Raw genomic sequence first — 24852 nt, forward strand, 5'->3', positions numbered from 1 at the left:
GGATTCTGCTTTAGTTGCACTGTCCCATGGAGCATAGTAACAGGACGAGGCCATTCAGCCCCTCGAGCCTGTTCCGACATTCAGTTGGATCCTGGCTGATCTGCAACTTAATTCCATTGGCCTGCCTTGGTTGTGTATCCCTTACTACACGTGCCTAACAAACATCTGTCTATCTCAGTTTTGATATTTTCAATTCACCTAGCTTTAGCAGCTTTCAGGGGGAGAGATGCAGTCTGCCCCAGTTCCATTGCCCCCTGGATTTGCGAAGAAATAGTCCCACTCCCAATTGGGCTCAACTCTTGTCGCGTGTTGTAATACAAGAAAGTAGTGGTACCTCCTCCAGGCCCAGTGATACCCGTCTTAAGTGCTGCTTTCTTCTTGCAAAACACTGCAGACAGGAAACATAAATGGCCACGTAGCACTGGCAGCACTGGCAGCACTGGACACTGGCAGCACGGGACACTGGCAGCACTGGGCACTGGCAGCTCTGGACACTGGCAGCACGGGACACTGGCAGCACTGGGCACTGGCAGCACGGCACACTGGCACCACTGGCAGCACGGGACACTGGCAGCTCTGGACACTGGCAGCACGGGACACTGGCACCATTGGCAGCACGGGACACTGGCACCACTGGCTGCACTGGACACTGGCAGCACTGGACACTGGCAGCACTGGTCACTGGCAGCATGGGACACTGGCACCACTGCCACGTTTATTGGTCACCCCGCTTGCTTTGAGACAGTGTTGGTGCGATAATGATTGTTTTGTAACTTAGTGGCTAACTGAGCAACTGCAGAGGGCATGAGGAGTCAATCGGAGTCCCTCCCAGTTACCCACCACCTTAATTATCCATCAGAATAGTTTGGGGACAAAGCTCCTTCAGTGCACAGTCTTTGAACACCAGCCTGGCATAAATCAACCTTAGGAACACAGGAACAGGAGGAGGCCATTCAGCCCCTCGGGGTCGTTCCGCCATTCACTATGAGATCAAGGTTGATCTGCGACCTAACTCCACATACCCACCTTTGGCCCATATCTCTTAATACCTTTGGTTAACAAAAATCTATCAATCGCCGATTTAAAATTAATAATTTTAGCTGGATAGCCTCTTGTCGGCCGGCGCGGACACGATGGGGCGAAATGGCCTCCTTCCGAGCTGTAAACTTCTATGATTCTATTCTATGATTCTAACATAAATTGCTGTTTGCGGAAGAGAGTTCCAAGCTTCTCCCACCCTTTGTGTGTAGAAATGCTTCCTAATTTCATTCCTGAAATGTCTGGCTCTAATTTTTGGACCATGCCTCTTAGTTTTAGACTCCCCAACCAGCAGAAGTAGTTTCTCTCTATCTACCCTATCTACCACTTTTTCCCCATACCCCTTGATGCCTTTTGTGTCTAGAAATCTATATCTCCCTCTTAAATATATTCAGTGACTTGGCCTCCACAGCCTTCTGTGGTAGAGAATTCCACAGGTTCACCACCCTCTGAGTGAAGAAATTTCTCCTCATCTCGGTCCTAAATTACCTCCCCCGTATCCTGAGACTGTGACCCCTTGTTCCAGACTTCCCAGCCCCGGGGAAACACCCTCCCCGCATCCAGTCTATCCAACCCCATCGGAATTTTATACGTTTCAATGAGATCCCCTCTCATTCTTCTAAACTTTAGTGAATACAGGCCAATCTCTCCTCATATGACAGTCCTGCCATTCCAGGAATCAGTCTGGTGAACCTTCGCTGCACTCCCTCTAAGGCAATTATATCCTTCCTTGGGTAAGGAGACCAAAACTGTTCACAATACTCCAGGTGCGGTCTCACCAAGGCCCTGTATAACTGCAGTAAGACACCCTTGCTCCTGTACTCAAACCCTCTTGCAATGAAGGCCAACATACCATTTGCCTTCCTAACTGCTTGCTGCACCGGCATGTTTGCTTTCAGTGACTGGTGTACAAGGATACCCAGGTCCCTCTGTACATCCACACTTCCCAAGCTATCACCATTTAAATAATACTTTGTTCTTATGTTTTTCCTACCAAAGTGGATAACTTCACATTTATCCACGTTATAGTCAACCTATCTAAATCGTCTTGCAGCATCTTTCCTCACAACTCACAATCCCACCTAGTTTTGTGTCATCAGCAAACTTGGAAATATTACATTTGGGTCCCTCATCCAAATCATTTATATATATATTGTGAATAGCTGGGGCCCAAGCACTGATATCTTGAAAAGTTCGATCAGATCACGCTTTAACCTTCTACATTCTAGAGAATACAACCCCAGTTTGTGTAATCTCTCCTCGTAACTTAACCCTTGGAGTCCGGGTATCATTCTGCACTCCCTCCAATCCAATATATCCTTCCTGTGCTTAGGGTTATCTTTGTACCTTATATGGAGGAGCAAGGGTGCCTTGATTATCTGCCAGCTTCCCTTATCCATGGGCAGAATCCCCTCCCTTTATGTTGGACAATGGAGGTTCCACTGTACAATATTAGTGGATCAGAATTGATGGCAGGAGTTACCCTAGGGGCAAAAATTAAAACATTGCAACTAGAGTTTCTAGTTTAGAAACAATTTCTTTATCAAAAATGTAAAAATTTCAAAATCGTCAAGGTTCAAGACAAGAGTAGATCGAGAGAAACTGTTCCCATTGGTGGAAGGGTCAGGAACCAGAGGACACGGATTTAAGGCGATTGGCAGAAGGTCCAGAGGCGGCATGAGGGAAAACGTTTTTACGCAGCGAGTGGTTAGGATCTGGAATGCGCTGCCTGAGAGGGTGGTGGAGGCAGACTCAATCGTGGCTTTCAAAAGGGAGTTGGATAAGTTCCCGAAGGAAAAACATTTCCGGGCTACGGGGAAAGGGCGGGGGAGTGGGACTGGCTGAGGGGCTCTTGCAGAGAGCCGGCACGGGCTCGACGGGCCGAATGGCCTCCTTCTGTGCTGTAACCGTTCTGTGATTTGTGGCCTTCCACAGGGGCATCATTTTAATTTTGCTGCTGAGAGAGAGAGAGAGTGAGTGCAGCGGTTCTAAACTTCACTCAGGGTCGGCGACAAAAACCAGGGACAATCACTTTGAAAGCGTGTGCAGCGGAAAGCGTGTGCAGTGGGATATTAGTGGATCAGAATTGATGGCAGGAGTTACCCGAGGGGCAAAAATTAAAACATCAGAATTGCCAAGGGCAGTAGTTCCCATTCCCCCGGGACCTTCCACTGCACACGCTTTCAAAGTGATCAAGGGAGCATCTTGCATCAATTAGTGCGCCTGGTTCCTGAAGAGAATGTAGCTGGGTTGTGCACTGTGACATGTGACCAGCAAACCGGAAGGTATCTTGCTTCTTAAAGGCTGAGGATATTTGCATTGGGGGATTGAATTCCTTGATGGTGGGGGGGGGGGGAGAGAGAGAGAGAGAGTGGAGGAGGTGTAGCTTAGCCTGGCCGGCAGCTCGGTGCGAATTCAGGTTTACAATGTCACAACTGAATACCGAGAGAGAACCAAATTATGCCTGCAGCCCCGTGCTGAGCACAGTGCCCCCCGCATTATGGTGGGATTTTTACTGTCAGTTAACTGGGGGCCTCTTTAACTTTATCTTTACCTACTCTCTTATTCTTCCTGTGACAATTACTGTTGAAAGCCGTGGGCTGGACAGGCTGAAAGATCACGTCTCGTGTTCCACGCTATCTTGTGCTTCAAGATTGAGAACACAGAGGCATGCTGTTAAATGAATGGGCCTTCATTTTGACAGGAGGTTAAATTGTCACAAGCTGTTTTTTTTTTTGTTTGGAGAAAGTTTCCATCATTCACAGTCGTTTGGAGACCATTTATTTTCTCTGCAATTTAGAAGAATGAGAGGTGATCTCATTGAAATATATAAAATTCTTAAAGAGTTTGATAGGGTAGATGCAGGGAGGATGTTTCCCCCGGGCTGGAGAGTCTCGAACCAGGGGTCACACAGTCTCAGGATAAGGGGTCGGCCATTTAGGACGGAGATGAGGAGGAATGTCTTCACTCGGAGAGTGGTGAATCTTTGGAATTCTCTGCCCCAGAGGGCTGTGGAGGCTCAGTCATTGAGTATATTCAAGGCCGAGATCGATAGATTTTTGGGGGTAGAAATTGACACGGGAAGCGCACCCGCCGCCCCCCCCCCCCATCTCGATGGTTTTTACCGCAGCTGCGGTTCAGATCGCCTCTTGAGCGATATTTGGCTCTTCGTTGGTTTTTTTTTCCTTGGCGGAAATCGCTGTTAACAGGGGCGGTGACAACACCAGAGGGGCGGTGACAACACCAGAGGGGCGGGTACCAGAGGGACGGGTACCAGAGGGGCAGTGACAACACCAGAGGGGCGGGTACCAGAGGGACGGGTACCAGAGGGGCGGGTACCAGAGGGGCAGTGACAACACCAGAGGGGCGGGTACCAGAGGGGCGGTAACAACACCAGAGGGGCGGGTACCAGAGGGGCGGGTACCAGAGGGACGGGTACTAGAGGGGCGGTGACAACACCAGAGGGGCGGGTACCAGAGGGACGGGTACCAGAGGGGCGGTGACAACACCAGAGGGGCGGGTACCAGAGGGGCGGGTACCAGAGGGACGGGTACTAGAGGGGCGGTGACAACACCAGAGGGGCAGGTACCAGAGGGGCGGGTACCAGAGGGACGCGTACCAGAGGGGCAGTGACAACACCAGAGGGGCAGGTACCAGAGGGACGGGTACCAGAGGGGCAGTGACAACACCAGAGGGGCAGGTACCAGAGGGACGGGTACTAGAGGGGCGGTGACAACACCAGAGGGGCGGGTACCAGAGGGACGGGTACCAGAGGGGCAGTGACAACACCAGAGGGGCGGGTACCAGAGGGGCGGTGACAACACCAGAGGGGCGGGTACCAGAGGGGCGGTGACAACACCAGAGGGGCGGGTACCAGAGGGGCGGGTACCAGAGGGGCGGTGACAACACCAGAGGGGCGGGTACCAGAGGGGCGGGTACCAGAGGGGCGGGTACCAGAGGGACGGATACCAGAGGGGCGGGTACCAGAGGGACGGGTACCAGAGGGGCGGGTACCAGAGGGACGGATACCAGAGGGGCGGGTACCAGAGGGGCGGGTACCAGAGGGGCGGGTACCAGAGGGACGGGTACCAAAGGGGCGGACGTTGGGGGCGGTGCAGAGTGACCGCCGCGATGACATCATCGCGGTGCCGTGTCACCACAGCTCTCCCCTTCGCTTAAAGGGGAAGAGCCTCCGCGATTTACAAACTTCGGCCCACTGGCCCACCCGGGAGGGTTTCGGCCGAACCCGGGGGGGGGGGCATAATTATTGGCCCTACCTGGCAGTTGGCCGGCAACCTCACCGGACCACCGGGGAAAACCAGGTTTTGGCACCGCTGGGCGGGGTCGGAATGTCACCATCGGCGGTGCGGGTAGATCGGCGGTGCGCACGGTGATGAAGCGCTTACCGCGGATCGGCAGCAGGGGAGCGGTGGGGGGGATTGGGGCACCGCCGGGAAACCTCGGGCGGACAATCGGGCGAGCAGCGGCCATTCCACGAACAGTCGGCGGCCAATCCACTCCACAGCGTGGCCGCCAGTTTGCGGTGGTAACAGGACTTGGGGCGAGGGGCAATTTCGGGGGCTCTTGGACTCTCGGGGAATCACGGGATATGGGGATCGGGCGGGAAAGTGGAGTTGAGGTCAAAGATCAGCCGTGATCTCATTGAATGGCGGAGTGGGCTCGAGGGGCCGAATGGCCAACTCCTGCTCCTAATTCTTACGCTCTTATTCTCAGAGTGTTGACATTTACAGGATAAAGAACAGTCACAGAACATAAAGCCACAAATCAGCAGGCAAAGCTCCTTGAATTCATCATTCACTGCGGAAATTCTGACAGGGAAACTGGCCTGTGGAACACATGGCGGTCGCTCCTGTCAGTCATGCAGTTTGCCGACAATTATTAGTTTAATGAGGGCTGTCTCTAAATTTGCATAAGATTATAAAATGTAACACATGTAGAAAGCCATCTTAGAATGACTGACATTGGGAGTACAGTGAGTGGTGTTACATACGCAAGCCATCGAACTATCCTGTCACGGTAAATAATGGGCAGAACATGTTCCGCTCCTGTCCAAACCCGCCCTTCATGTCTGCGATGTGAGAAGCAGTTTTCTGCACCGACGAACCCTGCTTTAGCTTTGATCCATCCACTCATTAAGCAGCACAGCATCACTGCTGCTTATTTAGCAACAGTTTTATTTTATTCATTCGTTCGTTCTTCTCTACATCTCTTTCCTCCTTCAAGAAGCTCCTTAAAACCTACCTCTTTGACCAAGCTTTTGGTCATCTGCGCTAATTTCTACTTATGCGGCTCAGTGTAAATTTTTTATCTCGTAACACACCTGTGAAGCGCCCTGGGATGTTTCACTACGTTAAAGGCGCTATATAAATACCCGTTGTTGTTGTTGATATGGGCGTCGCTGGCAAGGCCGGCGTTTATTGCCCATCCCTAATTGCCCCTTGAGAAGGTGGTGGTGAGCCGCCTTCTTGAACCGCTGCAGTCCGTGTGGTGAAGGTGCTCCCACAGTGCTGTTAGGGAGGGAGTTCCAGGATTTTGACCCAGCGACGATGAAGGAACGGCCGATATATTTCCCAGTCAGGATGGTGTGTGACTGGTGAGAATGGAGGCAAATACATTGACAGTGCTGCAGAATCTGTCGATTTACAGCGAGACTCGTTCATGAAGCTGTAATCCTCCAGTAACTTTGTCCCAGTGGCCGTGCTTCACATGTGAACGTGGCAGATGGATGGATGGATGGCAGTGGGACTATTGCAGCCACACTTAACGCTCTCTTGTCAGCCGTGGCTCAGTGGGCAGCGCACTCTCGCCTCTAAGTCAGGAGGTCGTGGGTTCGAGTCCCACTCCAGGGACCTGAGCACAAAAATCTAGGCCGACACTCCCAGTGCAGTGCTGAGGGAGTGCCGCACTGTCGGAGGGGCAGTACTGAGGGAGTGCCGCACTGTCGGAGGGGCAGTACTGAGGGAGTGCCGCACTGTCGGAGGGGCATTGCTGAGGGAGTGCTGCACTGTCGGAGGGGCAGTACTGAGGGAGTGCCGCACTGTCGGAGGGGCATTGCTGAGGGAGTGCTGCACTGTAGGAGGGGCAGTACTGAGGGAGTGCCGCACTGTCGGAGGGGCAGTGCTGAGGGAGTGCCGCACTGTCGGAGGGGCAGTACTGAGGGAGTGCCGCACTGTCGGAGGGGCAGTACTGAGGGAGTGCCGCACTGTCGGAGGGGCATTGCTGAGGGAGTGCCGCAATGTCGGAGGAGCATTGCTGAGGGAGCGCCGCACTGTCGGAGGGGCATTGCTGAGGGAGTGCCGCACTGTCGGAGGGCAGTACTGAGGGAGTGCCGCACTGTCGGAGGGGCAGTACTGAGGGAGTGCCGCACTGTCGGAGGGGCATTGCTGAGGGAGTGCCGCAATGTCGGAGGAGCATTGCTGAGGGAGCGCCGCACTGTCGGAGGGGCATTGCTGAGGGAGTGCCGCACTGTCGGAGGGCAGTACTGAGGGAGCGCCGCACTGTGGGAGGGGCAGTGCTGAGGGAGCGCTGCAGTGTCGGAGGGGCAGTACTGATGGAGTGCTGCACTGTCGGAGGTGCCGTCTTTCGGATGAGGTGTTAAACCGAGGCCCCGTCTGCTCTCTCACACGGATGTAAAAGATCCCATGGCACTATTTCGAAGAGCTGGGGAGTTATCCCCGGTGTCCTGGGGCCAATATTTATCCCTCAATCAACAACACTAAAACAGATTATCTGGTCATTATCACATTGTTGTTTGTGGGAGCTTGCTGTGCGCAAATTGGCCGCCGCATTTTCCACATTACAACCGTGACTACACTCCATAAAGTACTTCACTGGCTGTAAAGCGCTTTGGTCCTGAAGTTGTGAAAGGTGCTCGATAAATACAAGTCTGTCTTTTCTCTTTTCCCATTTAGCCCCACTTAAAACATGTTTTATGGCGAGTGTCTCACCTCCTGATTCCCCAAAGCCTTTGCACCATCTACAAGGCACAAGTCAGGAGTGTGATGGAATACTCTCCACTTGCCTGGATGAGTTGCAGCTCCAACAACACTCGAGAAGCTCGACACCATCCAGGACAAAGCAGTCGCTTGATTGGCTCCCCATCCACCACCTTCAACATTCACTCCCTCCACCACCGGCGCCCCCTGGCTGCAGTGTGTACCATCTACAAGATGCACTGCAGCAACTCGCCAAGGCTTCTTCGGCAGCACCTCCCAAACCCGCGACCTCTACCACCTAGAAGGACAAGGGCAGCAGGCGCATGGGAACACCACCACCTCCACGTTCCCCTCCCAGTCACACCCCATCCTGACTGGGAAATATATCGGCCGTTCCTTCATCGTCGCTGGGTCACAATCCTGGAACTCCCTCCCTAACAGCACTGTGGGAGCACCTTCACCACACGGACTGCAGCGGTTCAAGAAGGCGGCTCACCACCACCTTCTCAAGGGGCAATTAGGGATGGGCAATAAACGCCGGCCTTGCCAGCGACGCCCACATCCCAGGAACGAATAATTTAAAAAAAATGTTGGGTCAGCAGCAGGAACACTGGCTGATTTTTGTTTTTCACCTGAGCCCGGCACAGTGCAACCCATCGAACATTTGCCCCAACCAGTTTCAGACCTGGGCGCTCAGCGAGCCTACGCGGTTCCGTGCCGCGTCCGTTTCCGCTCGGCTGTGTGGCCGCATGGCGGTCTGGAGGTCTCGCGCATGCCTGCTCACTGTCTGTTACTGGAGTCGAGAACCAGGGGTCAGAGTCTCAGGATAAGGGGTCGGCCATTTAGGACTGAGATGAGGAGAAACTTCTTCACTCAGAGGGTGGTGAATCTTTGGAATTCTCTGCCCCAGAGGGCTGTGGAGGCTCAGTCTTTGAGTATATTCAAGGCTGAGATCGAGAGGTTTTTGGATATCAAGGAACAGGGTGAAAGTGCAGGCAAGTGGAGTTGAGGTCGAAGATCAGCCATGATCTTATTAAATGGCGGAGCAGGCTCGAGGGGCCGAATGGCCGACTCCTGCTCCTAGTTATTATATTCTTGTTTTACATTGCAGACACTACCAATGGGTGAAAATGTGAATGGGCTGAGCAGCCTGTTAATGGGCCTGCCCATGGGAAAGAATATTACATGAATCGTTGCTTCTAAACTCGTTTTTAAAAATTCTCCTTCAAAAGTTTAGCCGGGTAATTTTATCGTTGCTATGCATTTGTCCTGGAGGACTAATGTTTACTAACATCTGTTTTCTTGGTTGCTGTGTATGTTCTCAAGCACACTGAACCATTCATTACATCATACGTGATGTGGAACACATGTTTTACTGCATTAAGGCATGATACTGATTTAGAAGTTACAACAGGAAGCCACACATCTAAATAGTGCAGGCCTGGTTTTAGTTAAACCCCACAGCTGCGAGGTGTTGTGAGGAGAAGTGGAGAATTAGCTGCAGCAACAGCGTACGAGGCCTCTTCACTTCTCTGCAAGCACCATGGCTGGGCGAAACGGAAAGAATGGGCTGCAAGGGTAGAGCACAAAGACTCGCCAACATCTCTTGGCCACTCGACAGCATCCAGGACAAAGCAGCCGCTTGATTGGCCCCCCATCCACCACCTTCAACATTCACTCCCTCCACCACCGGCGCACCGTGGCTGCAGTGTGTACCATCTACAAGATGCACTGCAGCAACTCACCAAGGCTTCTTCGGCAGCACCTCCCAAATCCACGACCTCTACCGCCTAGAAGGACAAGGGCAGCAGGCGCATGGGAACACCACCACCTCCACGTTCCCCTCCCAGTCACACACCATCCTGACTGGGAAATATATCGGCCGTTCCTTCATCGTCGCTGGGTCACAATCCTGGAACTCCCTCCCTAACAGCACTGTGGGAGCACCTTCACCACACGGACTGCAGCGGTTCAAGAAGGCGGCTCACCACCACCTTCTCAAGGGGCAATTAGGGATGGGCAATAAATGCCGGCCTTGCCAGTGATGCCCACATCCCGGGAATGAATTTAAAAAAGGCTGAAACACCTGTACAGAGCTTTGGTGAGACCACACCTGGAGTACTGTGCGCAGTTTTGATCTCCTTATCTGATGAAGGTTCACTAGATTGATTCCTGGGATGCGAGGGTTGTCCTGAGAAGAGATTGAGTAGTTTTGGCCGATACTCTGGAGTTTAGAAGAATGAGAGGTGATCTCATTGAAACATCTCAGATTCTGAGGGGGATTGTCAGGGTAGATGCAGGGAGGAAGTTTCCCCCGGGCTGGGGAGTCTAGAACCAGAGGTCACAGTCTCAGGATAAGGGGTCGGCCATTTAGGACTGAGATGAGGAGAAATTTCTTCCCTCAGAGGGTGGTGAATCTTTGGAATTCTCTGCCCCAGAGGGCTGTGGATGCTGAGTCTTTGAGTATATTTAAGACAAAGATCGATAGATTTTTGGACTCGAGGGGAATCAAGGAATATGGGGATTGGGCGGGAAAGTGGAGTTGAGGTTGAAGATCAGCCGTGATCTCATTGAATGGCGGAGCAGGCTCGAGGGGCTGGATGGACGACTCCCGCTCCTAATTCTTATGTGCTTCCAGTGGAGCAGATGGGGTTGGTCAACAAACATAGAGCAGTGAATGGAGAAGGGATATCAAGTGCAGAATGGACATGTCATGTCTTAGGTGGAGAGGAGGCAGGCCGGTCTAGGAGTGCAGAGTAAAGTGGCCAGTCGAGAACCCCACAGCAAGCGGTCACCAAGTGCAGAGCAGATAATGCAACCAGGAAATGCGAGGCAAACAGTTGCCCAAAGAGTGTTTGGGCTGGTCGACTAGATGACTGGAGGCAGCCTTCGATTCTCGTCAAATGCCTTTTCTCCTCTGCCATTGGGAGGTAAGATTGCAGCTCATGTTGGGCAGATCCAAACGGTTTCGGATTTGATAATTTAGCAAAAATATGAACTCAAGTATTACTATTGGCAACAAATAGGGAATTTGGGTGGAACTTCTTTACAACAACAACAACTTGTATTTATATAGCGCCTTTAACATGTTAAAACATCCCAAGGCGCTTCACAGGAGTGTTATAAGACAAAAATAAATACATTTGACACTGAGCCACAGAAGGAGAAAAAACGGCAGGTGACCAAAAGCTTGGTCAGAGAGGTCGGTTTTAAGGAGCGTCTTGAAGGAGGATAAAAGAGGTTTGGGCAGAGAGTTCCAGAGCTTGGGGCCCAGGCAGCTGAAGGCACAGCCAGCGATGGTGAAGCAATTATCATCAGGAATGGGCAAGAGACCAGAATTAGAGGAGCGCAGTGGTGAGAATGTGGAACTTGCTGCCACAGGGAGCGGTTGAGGCGAATAGTATCGATGCATTTAAGGAGAAAGCTGGATAAACACAGGAGGGAGAAAGGAATAGGAGGCCATGCTGATGGGGTGAGATGGAGAGGGGTGGGAGGGGGCTGGTGTGGAGCATAAACCCCGGCACGGAGCGGTGGGGCATAAACCCCGGCATGGAGCGGTGGGGCATAAACCCCGGCACGGAGCGGTTGGGCCCAATGACCTGTTTCTGTGCCGTACGTTCTATGTAACGTTGCAAAATCTGTGCAAGTTGTCTCATCACATCACAAGGCAATGTCCGATTACACGCTGGCTCTGCTCTACGGCCAAGGGGAAATGTGGGGGATATTTTTCAATCCACTGCCTCCTGCTGCTCGTTTCCTTCACAATAGTGTCCACGGAGAGATTTCTGTCTGTCGCAGGAGCTTGTCTTCTCTCCTTCCATCAGTGCCTGCTCAGGGCTCGATTTTCAAAACTCTCTTTCTCGTTTACAAATCCCTCCATGGCCCTCGCCCCTCCCTATCTCTGTAATCTCCTCCAGCCCCACAACCCCCCGAGATGTCTGCGCTCCTCTAATTCTGTCCTCCTGACCATCCCTGATTATAATCGCTCCACCATCGGTGGCCGTGCCTTCTGTTGCCTGGGCCCCAAGCTCTGGAACTCCCTCCCTAAACCTCTCCGCCTCCCTACCTCTCTTTCCTCCTTCAAGACGCTCCTTAAAACCGACCTCTGTGACCCAGCTTTTGGTCACCTGTGCGAATTTCTCCTCTGTGTCAAATTTTCTATTGCATAACGCTCCTGTGACGCGTCTTGAAATGTTTCACTACGTTAATGGCGCTATATAAATACGAGTTGTTGTTTAGCGTCCTTTGTTGTTTTAGTTGCCTGTCTGGAGCCTCTTTCACTTCATAAAATATTAAAACGTTCTTCAGCTCATGCAATCCGCAGCCTTGTGATCGATTCAGCTTTCCCTGGTGGCAACTCACGGTGCAGCCAAGCAAGTGTCCGTGCAATTACGAATAAATAAACAATAACTGCACACACACATCTCCGCGAGGTTGTGAGCCCGGGGAAATCAGCACAGGAGATAGACACCATCGCAATCGGATATTTCTGAGGTTTTTGCACTACCTGCCTAAAAGATTCTGTGATTCTGCATCTGCATTTTAAAGAGTGGTTTGTCCAAGAGGAGAGAGTGAGTAGATTGAGCCCATACACTCTGGGGCTTAGAAGAATGAGAGCTGATCTCATTGAAACATCTAAGATTCTGAGGGGGATTGACAGGGTAGATGTAGGGAGGATGTTTCCCCCCGGGCTGGGGAGAGTCTAGAACCAGGGGTCACAGTCTCAGGACAAGGGGTCAGCCATTTAGGACTGAGATGAGGAGGAATTTCTTCACTCAGAGGGAGGTGAATCTCTGGAATTCTCTGCCCCAGAGGGCTGTGGAGGCTCAGTCATTGAGTATATTCGAGGCTGAGATCGATAGGTTTTTGGACTCTAAGGAATCGGGCGGGAAAGTGGAGTTGAGGTCGAAGATCAGCCGTGATCTTATTGAATGGCGGAGCAGGCTCGAGGGGCCGAATGGCCGACTCCTGCTCCTACTTCTTACCTTAATAAGGGTTCCAAAAATAAAATTAAAGTACTGGAAATCTGCAATGAAAAGTGAAAGGCTGAGTACCTGTGAGGGAAAAGGCAGTATTCAGATAGACAAGCCTTTCTCAGAGCCCAGCTGCACATTCCCACAGCTTTCTGTCTTTATTTCACGATAGCTGAGTTGAGCATTTGGCTAATTAACTGGTCAGCTCTGGAGGAGCCATAATTGAGCTTCAGTTTCACTTGCAGATGGAGTGCTCACCTTCCGTTAGATCTGGGGGGCAATTCTGTTGATCGTGGCAACGCCTGTAAAGCAGTTAATGGTTTTGCCAGTTAGCACCTTGAGAAGGAGAGCGAGCTGAATATCTCATGGGGAGCAGTGTAAATGAGGGTGATAAGAAAGATCAGAAAATCGTGCTCAAATATGGCGGGTTCCGCGAGCTGGAAATACACAGTAGGTTAGTTGGCAATCAGCAAAGAGCAAAGACATTGACGTTTGGCGTCTAGAGTCTTGACACTGTGTGGGGAGTGAGCAAGAGGAAATATTGCCCAATATATTTTTAACTAAAGCTGGAAATCTGAAATAGAAAATGCCGGAAATGCACGCTAGTATCTCGTGGCGGGGAGAGACAGATTGTTGCTTCAGACGTGGATGCTTTCTCCGACGCGACTGCTGATAGGAACATTAACCTGACGTTTCTCGCCAGACCCGCTGTGTATCTTTCAGCGTTTCCTGCTTCTCTTTCTTGTTGTGGGTTAACGGAGCGGCAACACTGTGAGTTCCACGTGGCCTGTGAGTAACGGCACAGGTCTGATAGGCTGCGGGAATCCTGCCTGTCTCACGCGCTTCCTCGATTTGCCTGACTAACGAACAACGACAACTTTTATTTATATAGCGCCTTTTAACGTAGTAAAACATCCCAAGACGCTTCACAGCAGTGTTATAAGACAATACAAATACATTCGACACTGAGCCACATAAGAAGAAATTAGGGCAGGTGACCAAAAGCTGGGTCAAAGAGGTAGGTTTTAAGCAGTGACTTGAAGGAGGAGAGCGAGGTAGAGAGGCGGAGAGGTTTAGGGAGGAAGTTCCAGAGCTTGGAGCCCAGGCAACAGAAGGCACGGCCACCGATGGTGGAGCGATTATAATCAGGGATGCTCAAGAGGGCAGAATTGGAGCAGCGCAGACCCCAGAGAGGGGTGAGAATGTGGAACTCGCTACTACAGGGAGTGGTTGAGGCGAATAGTATCGATGCATTTAAGAAGAATGCTGGATAAACACACGAGGGAGAAAGGAATAGAAGGCCATGCTAATGGGGTGAGATGAGGAGGGTAGTGGGACAAGGCTGGTATGGAGCATAAACACCAGCACGGTGAGAGGCAGGGAGGTTTAGGGAAGGGAGTTCCAGAGCTTAGGGCCCAGGCAGCTGAAAGCACGGCCATCAATGGTGGAGCAAGTTATAATACTGGCTGGGAAGTCTAGAACAAGGGGTCACAGTCTCAGGATATGGGGGAGGAAATTTAGGACCGAGATGAGGAGAAATTTCTTCACTCCGAGGGTGGTGAACCTGTGGAATTCTCTACCACAGAAGGCTGTGGAGGCCAAGTCACTGAATATATTTAAGAGGGAGATAGATAGATTTCTAGACACAAAAGGCATCAAGGGGTCTGGGGGAAAAGCAGGAATATGGTGTTGAGATAGAGGATCAGCCATGATCATATTGAATGATGGTGCAGACTCGAGGGGCCGAATGGCCTACTACTGCTCCTATTTTCTATGTTTCTGTATTGCGGATAGAGGTCAGGGCCCCATTGTACTGTTGGCTGCCTCCATTCAGAATTTGTCGAGGGCGGCTCTCATCGCGAGCATCTGGAGTTTGTCTCCTGTGTGATGCTGGCCAGGGGTCCCAGGCCGTGGTGTCAGGTTCCCGCCCCCCTCTCCCCATGACACAACCCCATGTGTTCTCAGCTGGAAGTTCTCCCAACACTAACATCTGGCATGTTTGAAATTCCTCAACCTCTGCTGCAATGGGAGCTTTTAAAAAAAAAACCTCATTTGCCTATATTAGCCAGAAACAAAAACTTCAGCGAGACCAAGCCCGTTGCGAAGTTACTACTTCACTTAAGCAAGACAAAAAAAGTAGTAAGGGGCGGGGGCCTCGTTTTGTGACAGCCAGCCCCGCTGCACTGTAAATGATCACAGGTGTCAGGTTTATCCCGGGCTAATGGCGAGTTTTCTCAAGGAGGCTCCACCCTTGAAGCTTTCATTACGTTGCTCCCAGCAATAATAAATGTCAGGAGCCATTGTGGATTAGCGAGCAGGAAGTCGGGTCCCGTGAGGGACCTGTGATTGAATGTCTTCCCATCTTTTACTTCCAACCAGTTCATGAGGGGAGGAAATTATGTGCAGCAGTCCCGAGTCACAGATGGTTTTGCTTACTCCTCAGAAGTACTGGCAGCAAGGAGCCCGCAGGTCCAGGAAAAGACTGGTGTTGTAGGAATTGTATCGAAAACGGAGAGGGAAAAAAGCACTCTGCCGGAAGGGGCTCGTTAGCTGTTTTTCTTAAGAGTAAAAAAAAAATCCTCAGGAAAACACACCCAAAAAGTGTTTTGAAATCAGCCCGTTGCCCTGTTGGGGATCTCTCTCTCTCTCTCTCTCTCTCTGCATCTTGCAAAAGGAGGAGAAGCAAGGAGGCAAAGGCTCGGGTTTGTGAGCGGGCAAACGTGTGCGCGGAGAATCTTGAGGAGGATTTGTTTATCTGTTGGGTTTTTTTTGTTGAGAAAAAAAAGAGAGAGGCTGAAGTAACCAAACGGCTTTCAACTTTTCAACTTTTGTCTTGTCAAGATTTTCCAATGGAGGCAGTTGGAGAATCTGTACTTCAGGGAGAAGAAGTTTTCTGTGGAAGTCCATGATCCTCGCAGGTAACGCAAAGCCCCGCATCTATTGTTTATCCGTGCCGTCCGCGGTCTAGTTCGATCGCTGCTACCTTTGCGTGCTCTCAGCGGTGAAGTAGAATAGAAGACGGTTGCTTCGAAGAGTTGGTAATATTTGCTAAGCTAAAAACTCTTTGCAGCTTGCTAACGTTCCGGGTAAAGATGGTGTAAGCTGACTTGTGGGGTTTCTGTTAAAAGTATGTTACTGAAACTTTGTTGTTCCGAATACGGGTGATAGGGGAGTTTTTTGTTTTGTTGGACAAGCGAAGCCATAATGCAGTGGGAGGCAGGACTGCCTGTTCATTGATAGCGCGGGACGACATTCACACTGCGATGATAAAACGACTGCGATCGGTAACACGATCCGCCCTTGGGGTGGTGGGAGAGAGCCGAGCTAGCAACTCTTTGTGTTTACATTCCCAGGGCTTCTGTAACCAGGAGAACGTTTGGTCACAGTGGAATCGCAGTACATACTTGGTACGCCAGCACTGCTCTGATTAAGTCGATCTGGGCAATGGCCATCAGTCAGCACCAGTTCTATCTGGACAGAAAGCAAAGCAAGGTGAGCATGGACCCACCCGCGGACAAGATATTTGAAGTCTTTTAGCCGGTTGGATATTATATCTCCAGCACTGTTTTTTTTTAAACTCAGGAATTCTATTTATAAACTTAGTGGGTTACAGAGAGAATGTTTCCACTTGTGGGGATCATCATCATAGGCAGTCCCTCGGAATCGAGGAAGACTTGCTTCCACTCCTGAAGTGAGTTCTCAGGTGACTGAACAGTCCAATACGAGAATTACAGTCTCTGTCACAGGTGGGACAGACAGTGGTTGAGGGAGAGGGTGGGTGGGACTGGTTTGCCGCACGCTCCTTCCGCTGCCTGCGCTTGGTTTCTGCATGCTCTCGGCGACGAGACTCGAGGTGCTCAGCGCCCTCCCGGATGCACTTCCTCCACTTAGGGCAGACTGGTCTTTGGCCGGGGACTCCCAGGTGCCGGTGGGGATGTTGCACTTTATCAGGGAGGCTTTGAGGGTGTCCCTGTAACGTTTCTGCTCGTTTGCCGTGAAGGAGCTCCGCATAGAGCGCTTGCTTTGGGAGTCTCGTGTCTGGCATGCGAACTATGTGGTCAGTGCTTCGATGCTGGGGATGTTGGCCTGGATGAGGACGCTAATGTTGGTGCGTCTGTCGGGAAGAGCATAACTAGAGGCCATCAATATAAGATCGTCACCAAGAAATCCAATGGGGAATTCAGAAGAAACTTCTTTACCCAGAGAGCGGTGAGAATGTGGAACTCGCTGCCACAGGGAGTGGTTGAGGCGAATAGTATCGATGTATTTAAGGGGAGGCTGGACAAGCCAATGGGGGAGAAGGGAATAGAGGGTTATGCTGATAGATTTAGATGGGGAAAGACGGGAGGAGGCTCGAGTGGGGCATAAACACCGGCCTGGACTGGTTGGGCCCAATGGCCTGTTTCTGGGCCGTATATCTGATATAACCCGATGTAAATGCTGCTTTGCACGAGATGATGGAGAACAGATGTAAATGAATAGCTTCCAGTGTCTCCCTAGCAATCTCCCTGGCTCAGTTGGTGGATGCACTGCCTAGTGACCCATACTGACTCGGTCATTCGCAAGCTCAATGACAGGTCTGTGCTAATCTTAGCCGGGCTGGGGTTTGGCCACGGCAATGGGCCTGGGCCTGGGCCCCCAAGCCCAGAGGGGGAAGGTTCAGCCAGGATCCCTGGACCTGCTCACTCCCCACTCTGCGCTTATGTAGCCTCAGCCGCTTTATCCCCTCAAGGTCCGAACTGTCTGCTGACACACTGCCTGGCTTCTGAATAATGTCACCTTCGGGTAAGGTCTCCATGACAATGTGTCTCCATCGTCAGCCAATGCCTTCAGGGTACGTGCAGAGAAGGTTGAGAGGTTGAAATCTCCTTCGAGCAGCGAAGGTTGAGAGGAGATTTGATCGAGGTGTTCAAAATCACGAGGGGGTCTAGACAGAGTAGATCGAGAGAGACTGTTCCCATTGGCGGAAGGGTCGGGAACCAGAGGTCACAGATTTAAGGCGATTGGCAGAAGAACCAAAGGCGACACGAGGGAAAACGTTTTTACGTAGCGAGTGGTTAGGATCTGGAATGCGCTGCCTGAGAGGGTGGTGGAGGCAGACTCAATCGCGGCTTTCAAAAGGGAATTGGATAAGTACCTGAAGGAAAACTTTGCAGGGCTACGGGGAAAGGGCGGGGGAGTGGGACTGGCTGAGAGTCAGCATGGGCTTGACGGGCCGAATGGCCTCCTTCCGTGCTGTAACCGTTCTATGATTCTCCGAAGCTGTAATGAGACACGGTTGTATTTAGTACACTGCACAACCCCGCTACTTTTCTGTAATTATAATCTTTGAAATCATTATTCTTCACCATAATTCTGATCATTGGAAGGTTACTCTTTGCCATTGAACTCCTGAGCGTGAAGTTAAATAATAAGTGAGGAGATGTGAACGGCAGGATGTTCAATGCAGCCCATTGAAGCTCATCTCATCCTCTGCCGTAACTCCCACGTTATAGCATTCATTTTAAACGCTGTTAATGTTCTTGCTAGCTGTCAGTCCGTAGCTCAGTGGACAGCACTCTTGCCTCTGAGGCAGAAGGTTGTGGGTTCAAGTCCCACTCCAGGGACTTGAGCGCAAACATCAAGGCTGACACTCCCAGTGCAGTGCTGAGGGAGCGCCACACTGTCGGAGGGGCAGTGCTGAGGGAGTGCTGCACTGTCGGAGGGGCAGTGCTGAGGGAGTGCTGCACTGTCAGAGGGGCAGTGCTGAGGGAGTGCCGCACTGTCTGGGAGGGGCAGTGCTGAGGGAGTGCTGAGGAAGAGCTGCACTGTCGGAGGGGCAGTACTGAGGGAGTGCTGCACTGTCGGAGGTGCTGTCTTTTGAATGAGACGTTAAACCGAGGCCCCGTCTGCTCTCTCAGGTGGACGTAAAAGATCCCACGGCACTATTTTGAAGAAGAACAGGGGAGTTATCCCCAGTGTACTGGCCAATATTTATCCCTCAATCAACATAATAAAAAACAGATTATCTGGGTCATTATCACATTGTGTGTGGGAGCTTGCTGTGCGGAAATTGGCTGCTGCATTTCCCACATTGCAACTGTGAATGCACTCCAAAAGAGTACTTCATTGGTTGTAAAGCGCTTTGAGAATCTGGTGGTTGTGAAAGGCGCTATATAAATGCAAGTCTTTCATTGAAGCTCATCTCATCCTTCCTCTGCCTTAGCTCTCGTGTTGCCGCATTGCTATTAAACGCTGTTGCTGTTCGAGCCTTTGTGCGATACGCATTGTTGTTTTTGGCTCCGTTACTTACTAGGTTTTTTTTTAACTTTCTCCAGTCAAAAATACATGCAGCCAGAAGTCTGAGTGAAATCGCCATTGATTTAACGGAAACTGGAACGCTGAAGACATCCAAGCTGGCCAACATGGGCAGCAAAGGGAAAATAATCAGTGGGAGCAGCGGCAGTCTGCTGTCATCAGGTGAGACTGCACTGGCTTGGCTCGCCCAGCAAGAGTTCAGCTCAAGACATTGGGCTAGGAGGTTTCTCCAGGTGCTAACGGCGGCGGGGCGATACATTTTGCGCCGGGAAATGGTTTGTGACAGCAGCCAACAAATTGGGTTTCTGGGCCCTGAGTGTGGGGCTAAGGGAGGCGTTCCACTCCCTGTCTTCGGGCGCTAGGCCAGCTGAGCGACTGAATATCCCGAGGGACTATTTGCACTGCACTTTTTTTGACAGACAGGCGTCTGTCCAGCCCCTCCCGCCCATGCGGCACATTTTTGACCGACAGGCGACAAGCCCCGCCCCTTGTCAAGCTCCGCCCCCCCCCCCACCCACCCACCCACCAGCCGAATCATTCCATGCGCGTGATGCAGAGAAGCGGGACCCGAGGCTCTGACTGTCTCTCCCCTGGCCGGCCTGGGCCCGATGGCAGTGAGAGGGGGCACTTCAACTGGGGGAGGCATGCACTTGGACTGGGGTAAGGCACTTTGGCTGGGGGAGGCACTTTGGCAGGGGGAGGCATGCACTTGGACTGGGGTAAGGCACTTTGGCTGGGGGAGGCACTTTGGCAGGGGGAGGCATGCACTTGGACTGGGTTAAGGCACTTTGGTTGGGGGAGGCATGCACTTGGACTGGGGTAAGGCACTTTGGCTGGGGGAGGCACTTTGGCAGGGGGAGGCATGCACTTGGACTGGGGTAAGGCACTTTGACTGGGGGAGGCATGCACTTGGACTGGGGTAAGGCACTTTGGCTGGCCCTTGCTGTTTTCTGGGGAGCTCTGTCCTCTGTCGCTTCAGGAAGTCAAAGTGGATCGAGTTACAATTTGCAAAGTCAGTGAGACCTTGGGATGGGCGGTTCCAGTGACACATTCCTGTGAAACTTCAGGGTGTGGCTTGTCCTCCCAGGGGACCAATCAGAGACAAAGGGTGGAGAATAGCGGCCATTTTGACAGTACAAATAAACGCGTCCGTATCCCGAGCTAAAGAGCCATCCTCGGAGCATCCTGAGGGAGGCTTCCCTGAATAAAAAAAATCGGCACAAAAAACATTCCCGATATATTGCTCACCCCAAATAAAGATAAATCTCAAAAATAAAACCAAAAAAACCCCAATCACACTTACCTCAGGCAGCCATTCCTTCCCTCACCGCCGTCGGTACAGCTTGGACCGCCTGCTCTCTCGGGCGGGTTATCTACGGGGTCAGTGCGAAACAAATTGTGGGATCGGGACGATACCGGGGGCATTGCACACCGGCGCGGCGCTGCCGGACGGTAATGCTCCGCACCGCTGCACAACCCGCACCAAATCTCCCGGCGGGCACTGGAAGCTGGCTGCCTGCCCGGAAACCATTCCCAGAGCCGTTACCGCCACTCCCGGGGCGCTAACAGAGGCGGAGTCAGGACGAAAATCCAGTCCGTGGTCTGACTGCAGTCTTGCGTCGAATTGCGTTACTATTTCTCCGGCATGTTGAAGAAACATAGAAACATAGAAAATAGGTGCAGGAGCAGGCCATTCAGCCCTTCTAGCCTGCACCGCCATTCAACGAGTTCATGGCTGAACATGAAACTTCAGTACCCACTTCCTGCTTTCACGCCATACCCCTTGATCCCCCGAGTAGTAAGGACTTCATCTAACTCCCTTTTGAATATATTTAGTGAATTGGCCTCAACTACTTCCTGTGGTAGAGAATTCCACAGGTTCACCACTCTCTGGGTGAAGAAGTTTCTCCTTATCTCGGTCCTAAATGGCTTACCCCTTATCCTTAGACTGTGACCCCTGGTTCTGGACTTCCCCAACATTGGGAACATTCTTCCTGCATCCAACCTGTCCAAACCCGTCAGAATTTTAAACGTTTCTATGAGGTCCCCTCTCACTCTTCTGAACTCCAGTGAATACAAGCCCAGTTGATTCAGTCTTTCTTGATAGGTCAGTCCCACCATCCCGGGAATCAGTCTGGTGAATCTTCGCTGCACTCCCTCAACAGCAAGTATGTCCTTCCTCAAGTTAGGAGACCAAAACTGTACACAATACTCCAGGTGTGGCCTCACCAAGGCCCTGTACAACTGTAGCAACACCTCCCTGCCCCTGTACTCAAATCCCCTCGCTATGAAGGCCAACATGCCATTTGCTTTCTTAACCGCCTGCTGTACCTGCATGCCAACCTTCAATGACTGATGTACCATGACACCCAGGTCTCGTTGCACCTTCCCTTTTCCTAATCTGTCACCATTCAGATAATAGTCTGTCTCTCTGTTTTTACCACCAAAGTGGATAACCTCACATTTATCCACATTATACTTCATCTGCCACGCATTTGCCCACTCACCTAACCTATCCAAGTCACTCTGTAGCCTCATAGCATCCTCCTCGCAGCTCACACTGCCACCCAACTTAGTGTCATCCGCAAATTTGGAGATACTACAATTAATTTTCTGACGGGTCGTCAGCCCTTTGACATCTAGTGTTGGCCTCTGGATAAATACCTGAAGGAAAAAGATTTGGAGGGCTGCGGGGAAAGGGCGGGGGAGTGGGACTGGCTGAGGTGCTCTTGCAGAGAGCGGGCACGGTCTCGATGGGCCGAATGGCCTGTGTTGTGACCGTTCTGTGCAAAGGCACACTCTGGCCATTTTTAGCTACTTCAGGGGGTTTCTGATGAGGTCACAACAGGAGATTGGGAGAACCCCCACGGAAATTCCAGGCGTGCAACTTTAAATCCGCCTCGTGCAGTTTTTGGCTCCAGTGCAGCGGGACTTGGGGGCTGCTTGTCAGCTCTGAAGTAGCTGCTTTGTGCTTGGACTTAAACCCTGGCCCTGGCTAAGCATCTGATTCTCCTCTCAATTCCTTTACAGCAGCAGTCTCCGTGTCGTCTGATTGGAGCAGATTAATTTGACAAATAAGCTGTTGTGTGAAAGATATGTTGTACAAAGTACTTACTTTTACTCGTTTCTGGGATGTGGGCGTCGCTGGCAAGGCCGGCATTTATTGCCCATCCCTAATTGCCCCTTGAGAAGGTGGTGGTGAGCCGCCTTCTTGAACCGATGCAGTCCGTGTGGTGAAGGTGCTCCCACAGTGCTGTTAGGGAGGGAGTTCCAGGATTGTGACCCAGCGACGATGAAGGAACGGCCGATATATTTCCCAGTCAGGATGGTGTGTGACTGGGAGGGGAACGTGGAGGTGATGGTGTTCCCATGCACCTGCTGCCCTTGTCCTTCTAGGCGGTAGAGGTCGCGGGTTTGGGAGGTGCTGCTGAAGAAGCCTTGGCGAGTTGCTGCAGTGCATCTTGTAGATGGTGCACACTGCAGCCACGGTGCGCCGGTGGTGGAGGGAGTGAATGTTGAAGGTGGGAGTGAAGGTTTACGGTAATCTCAGAACCTGTTGAAGAAGATCTTTAAAATTCTTTGTAGTTAATATCTCAATAAAACTGGTACAGGCTTGTACTGTTTTCAAACAGTTACATCGAACTTACAGCACGGAAACATTCGGCCGAACTAGTCCACACAAGTCTCCTCCCACCCCATCCCACAATCAACATCACCATAACAGATTATCTGGTTATTATCACATTGCTGTTTGTGGGAGCTTGCTGTGCGCAAATTAGCTGCCCCGTTTCCTGCATTGCTACTTTTCCCATATTGGACTACACTCCAAAAGTACTCCAATGGCTGTAAAGCGCTTTGAGACGTCCGGTGATCGTGAAAGGCGCTATATAAATGCAAGTCTTTTCATTGCCCCACAGTACAGAAACCATTGGGTTCCGTCATGTATCTGAACAACTCAGTCTGTGCTTATCCCTTAACAGCCACAACTTGCATTTATATAGCACCTAATAAGGCAGTAAAAAGTCCCAAGGCGCTTCACAGGCGCTTTGTAAAACAAAGTTTGACACTGAGCCACATAAGGAGATATTGGGGCAGATTAGGGCAAAAGCTGGGTCAAAGAGGTCGGTTTTAAGGAGCGTCTTAAAGGAGGAAAGAGAGGTAGAGAGGCGGAGAGGTTTAGGGAGGGAGTTCCAGAGCTTGGGGACCAGGCAGCTGAAGGCACGGCCACCGATGGTGGATGCTCAAGAGGCCATGATTAGAGGAGCGCAGAGATCTCGGGGTGGTGGGGGGGGGGGCAGTTGGGGCTGGAGGAGATTACAGAGATAACGATCAATCTCATTCCCAGCTAGATATTTGACAAAGGAATGAATCACTTCAGCCTGACCTACTTCTGCTGGCAGTCCCTTGCACATTCCCATTATTCTGTCAAGGAAGAAACATTCATACAAAGTTAGATCTGTGTTTTATCAAAATTGCCAGTGAAACAGATATTTTGTATTAAGTTTCGAGTATTGGCTGTTTTGCTTGTTTCTTTTTAGAATTCTAATTCTTAAATCACGATTAATTTTGTTTTCTTTAAATTTTTCGATTGTTTAGATTAAGGAAATGAGCTAAAATTAGTCCGACTAACATGAGTGAAAAGGTGAAATTGAACTGAAATTTACTGTGGATTTTCTGGCTCGTTCAATCTCTCTATAATGACGGTATTTATGTCGCTATTTTCCATTGTTTTCTCCACAGAGCGACCCAGTGAGTGAGTATTCCACAGGGCGGGGGGAGTGGGGGGGAGGGAGGGAGTGTAGGAATCGCAGGTAAAGCTTTATGCTTAATTTTTACAAGTACAGTTTTCAACTTTTCCTGAACTGAGGCCACTCTCACAACATGCAGCGGGGTAAGCATTAACCTGTTCAGCCAAATATCCTTTTACAATCCACACCGAGACACATAATGAAAGTTAGATAAGAATTCGGAGCAGGAGTTGGCCATTCGGCCCCTCGAGCCTGCTCCGCCATTTAATAAGATCAAGGCTGATCATCGACCTCAACTCCACTTTCCCGGCCGATGTCCATATCCCGAGAGTCCAAAAATCTATCGATCTCAGCCTTGAGTGTAGAAACATAGAAACATAGAAAATAGGTGCAGGAGTAGGCCACTCGGCCATTCTAGCCTGCACCGCCATTCAATGAGTTCATGGCTGAACATGCAACTTCAGTACCCCATTCCTGCTTTATCACCATACCCCTTGATCCTCCTAGTAGTAAGGACTTCATCTAACTCCCTTTTGAATATATTTAGTGAATTGGCCTCAACTACTTTCTGTGGTAGAGAATTCCACAGGTTCACCACTCTCTGTACTCAGTGACTCAGCCTCCACAGCCCTCTGGGGCAGAGAATTCCAAAGACTCACCACCCTCTGAGTGAAGAAATTCCTCCTCATCTCAGTCCTAAATGGCCGACCCCTTATCCTGAGACTGTGACCACTGGTTCTTGACTCTCCAGCCCGGGGGGAAACATCCTCCCTGCATCTACCCTGTCAATCCCTCTCAGAATCTTACATGTTTCAATGAGATCACCTCTCATTCTTCTAA

At 51.0% G+C, this 24852-nt stretch overlaps 1 protein-coding gene across 5 annotated transcripts in view; it reads left to right on the forward strand.

The window, feature by feature from the left end:
• The window catches only part of frmd4a (FERM domain containing 4A), an 810443-nt gene that overhangs the window by 706970 nt on the left and 78621 nt on the right, over positions 1-24852 (forward strand). For all 5 annotated transcript variants that reach the window (XM_070897082.1, XM_070897085.1, XM_070897084.1 and 2 more), the window contains 3 exons: positions 15809-15885; positions 16321-16459; positions 19285-19426. In XM_070897082.1, the coding sequence (XP_070753183.1) occupies positions 15809-15885; positions 16321-16459; positions 19285-19426 (358 nt within the window). The remainder of the gene's footprint in view (positions 1-15808; positions 15886-16320; positions 16460-19284; positions 19427-24852) is intronic.

The sequence above is a fragment of the Pristiophorus japonicus genome, chromosome 13, assembly GCF_044704955.1.
Source record: "Pristiophorus japonicus isolate sPriJap1 chromosome 13, sPriJap1.hap1, whole genome shotgun sequence".
Taxonomy (NCBI): Eukaryota; Metazoa; Chordata; class Chondrichthyes; family Pristiophoridae; genus Pristiophorus; species Pristiophorus japonicus.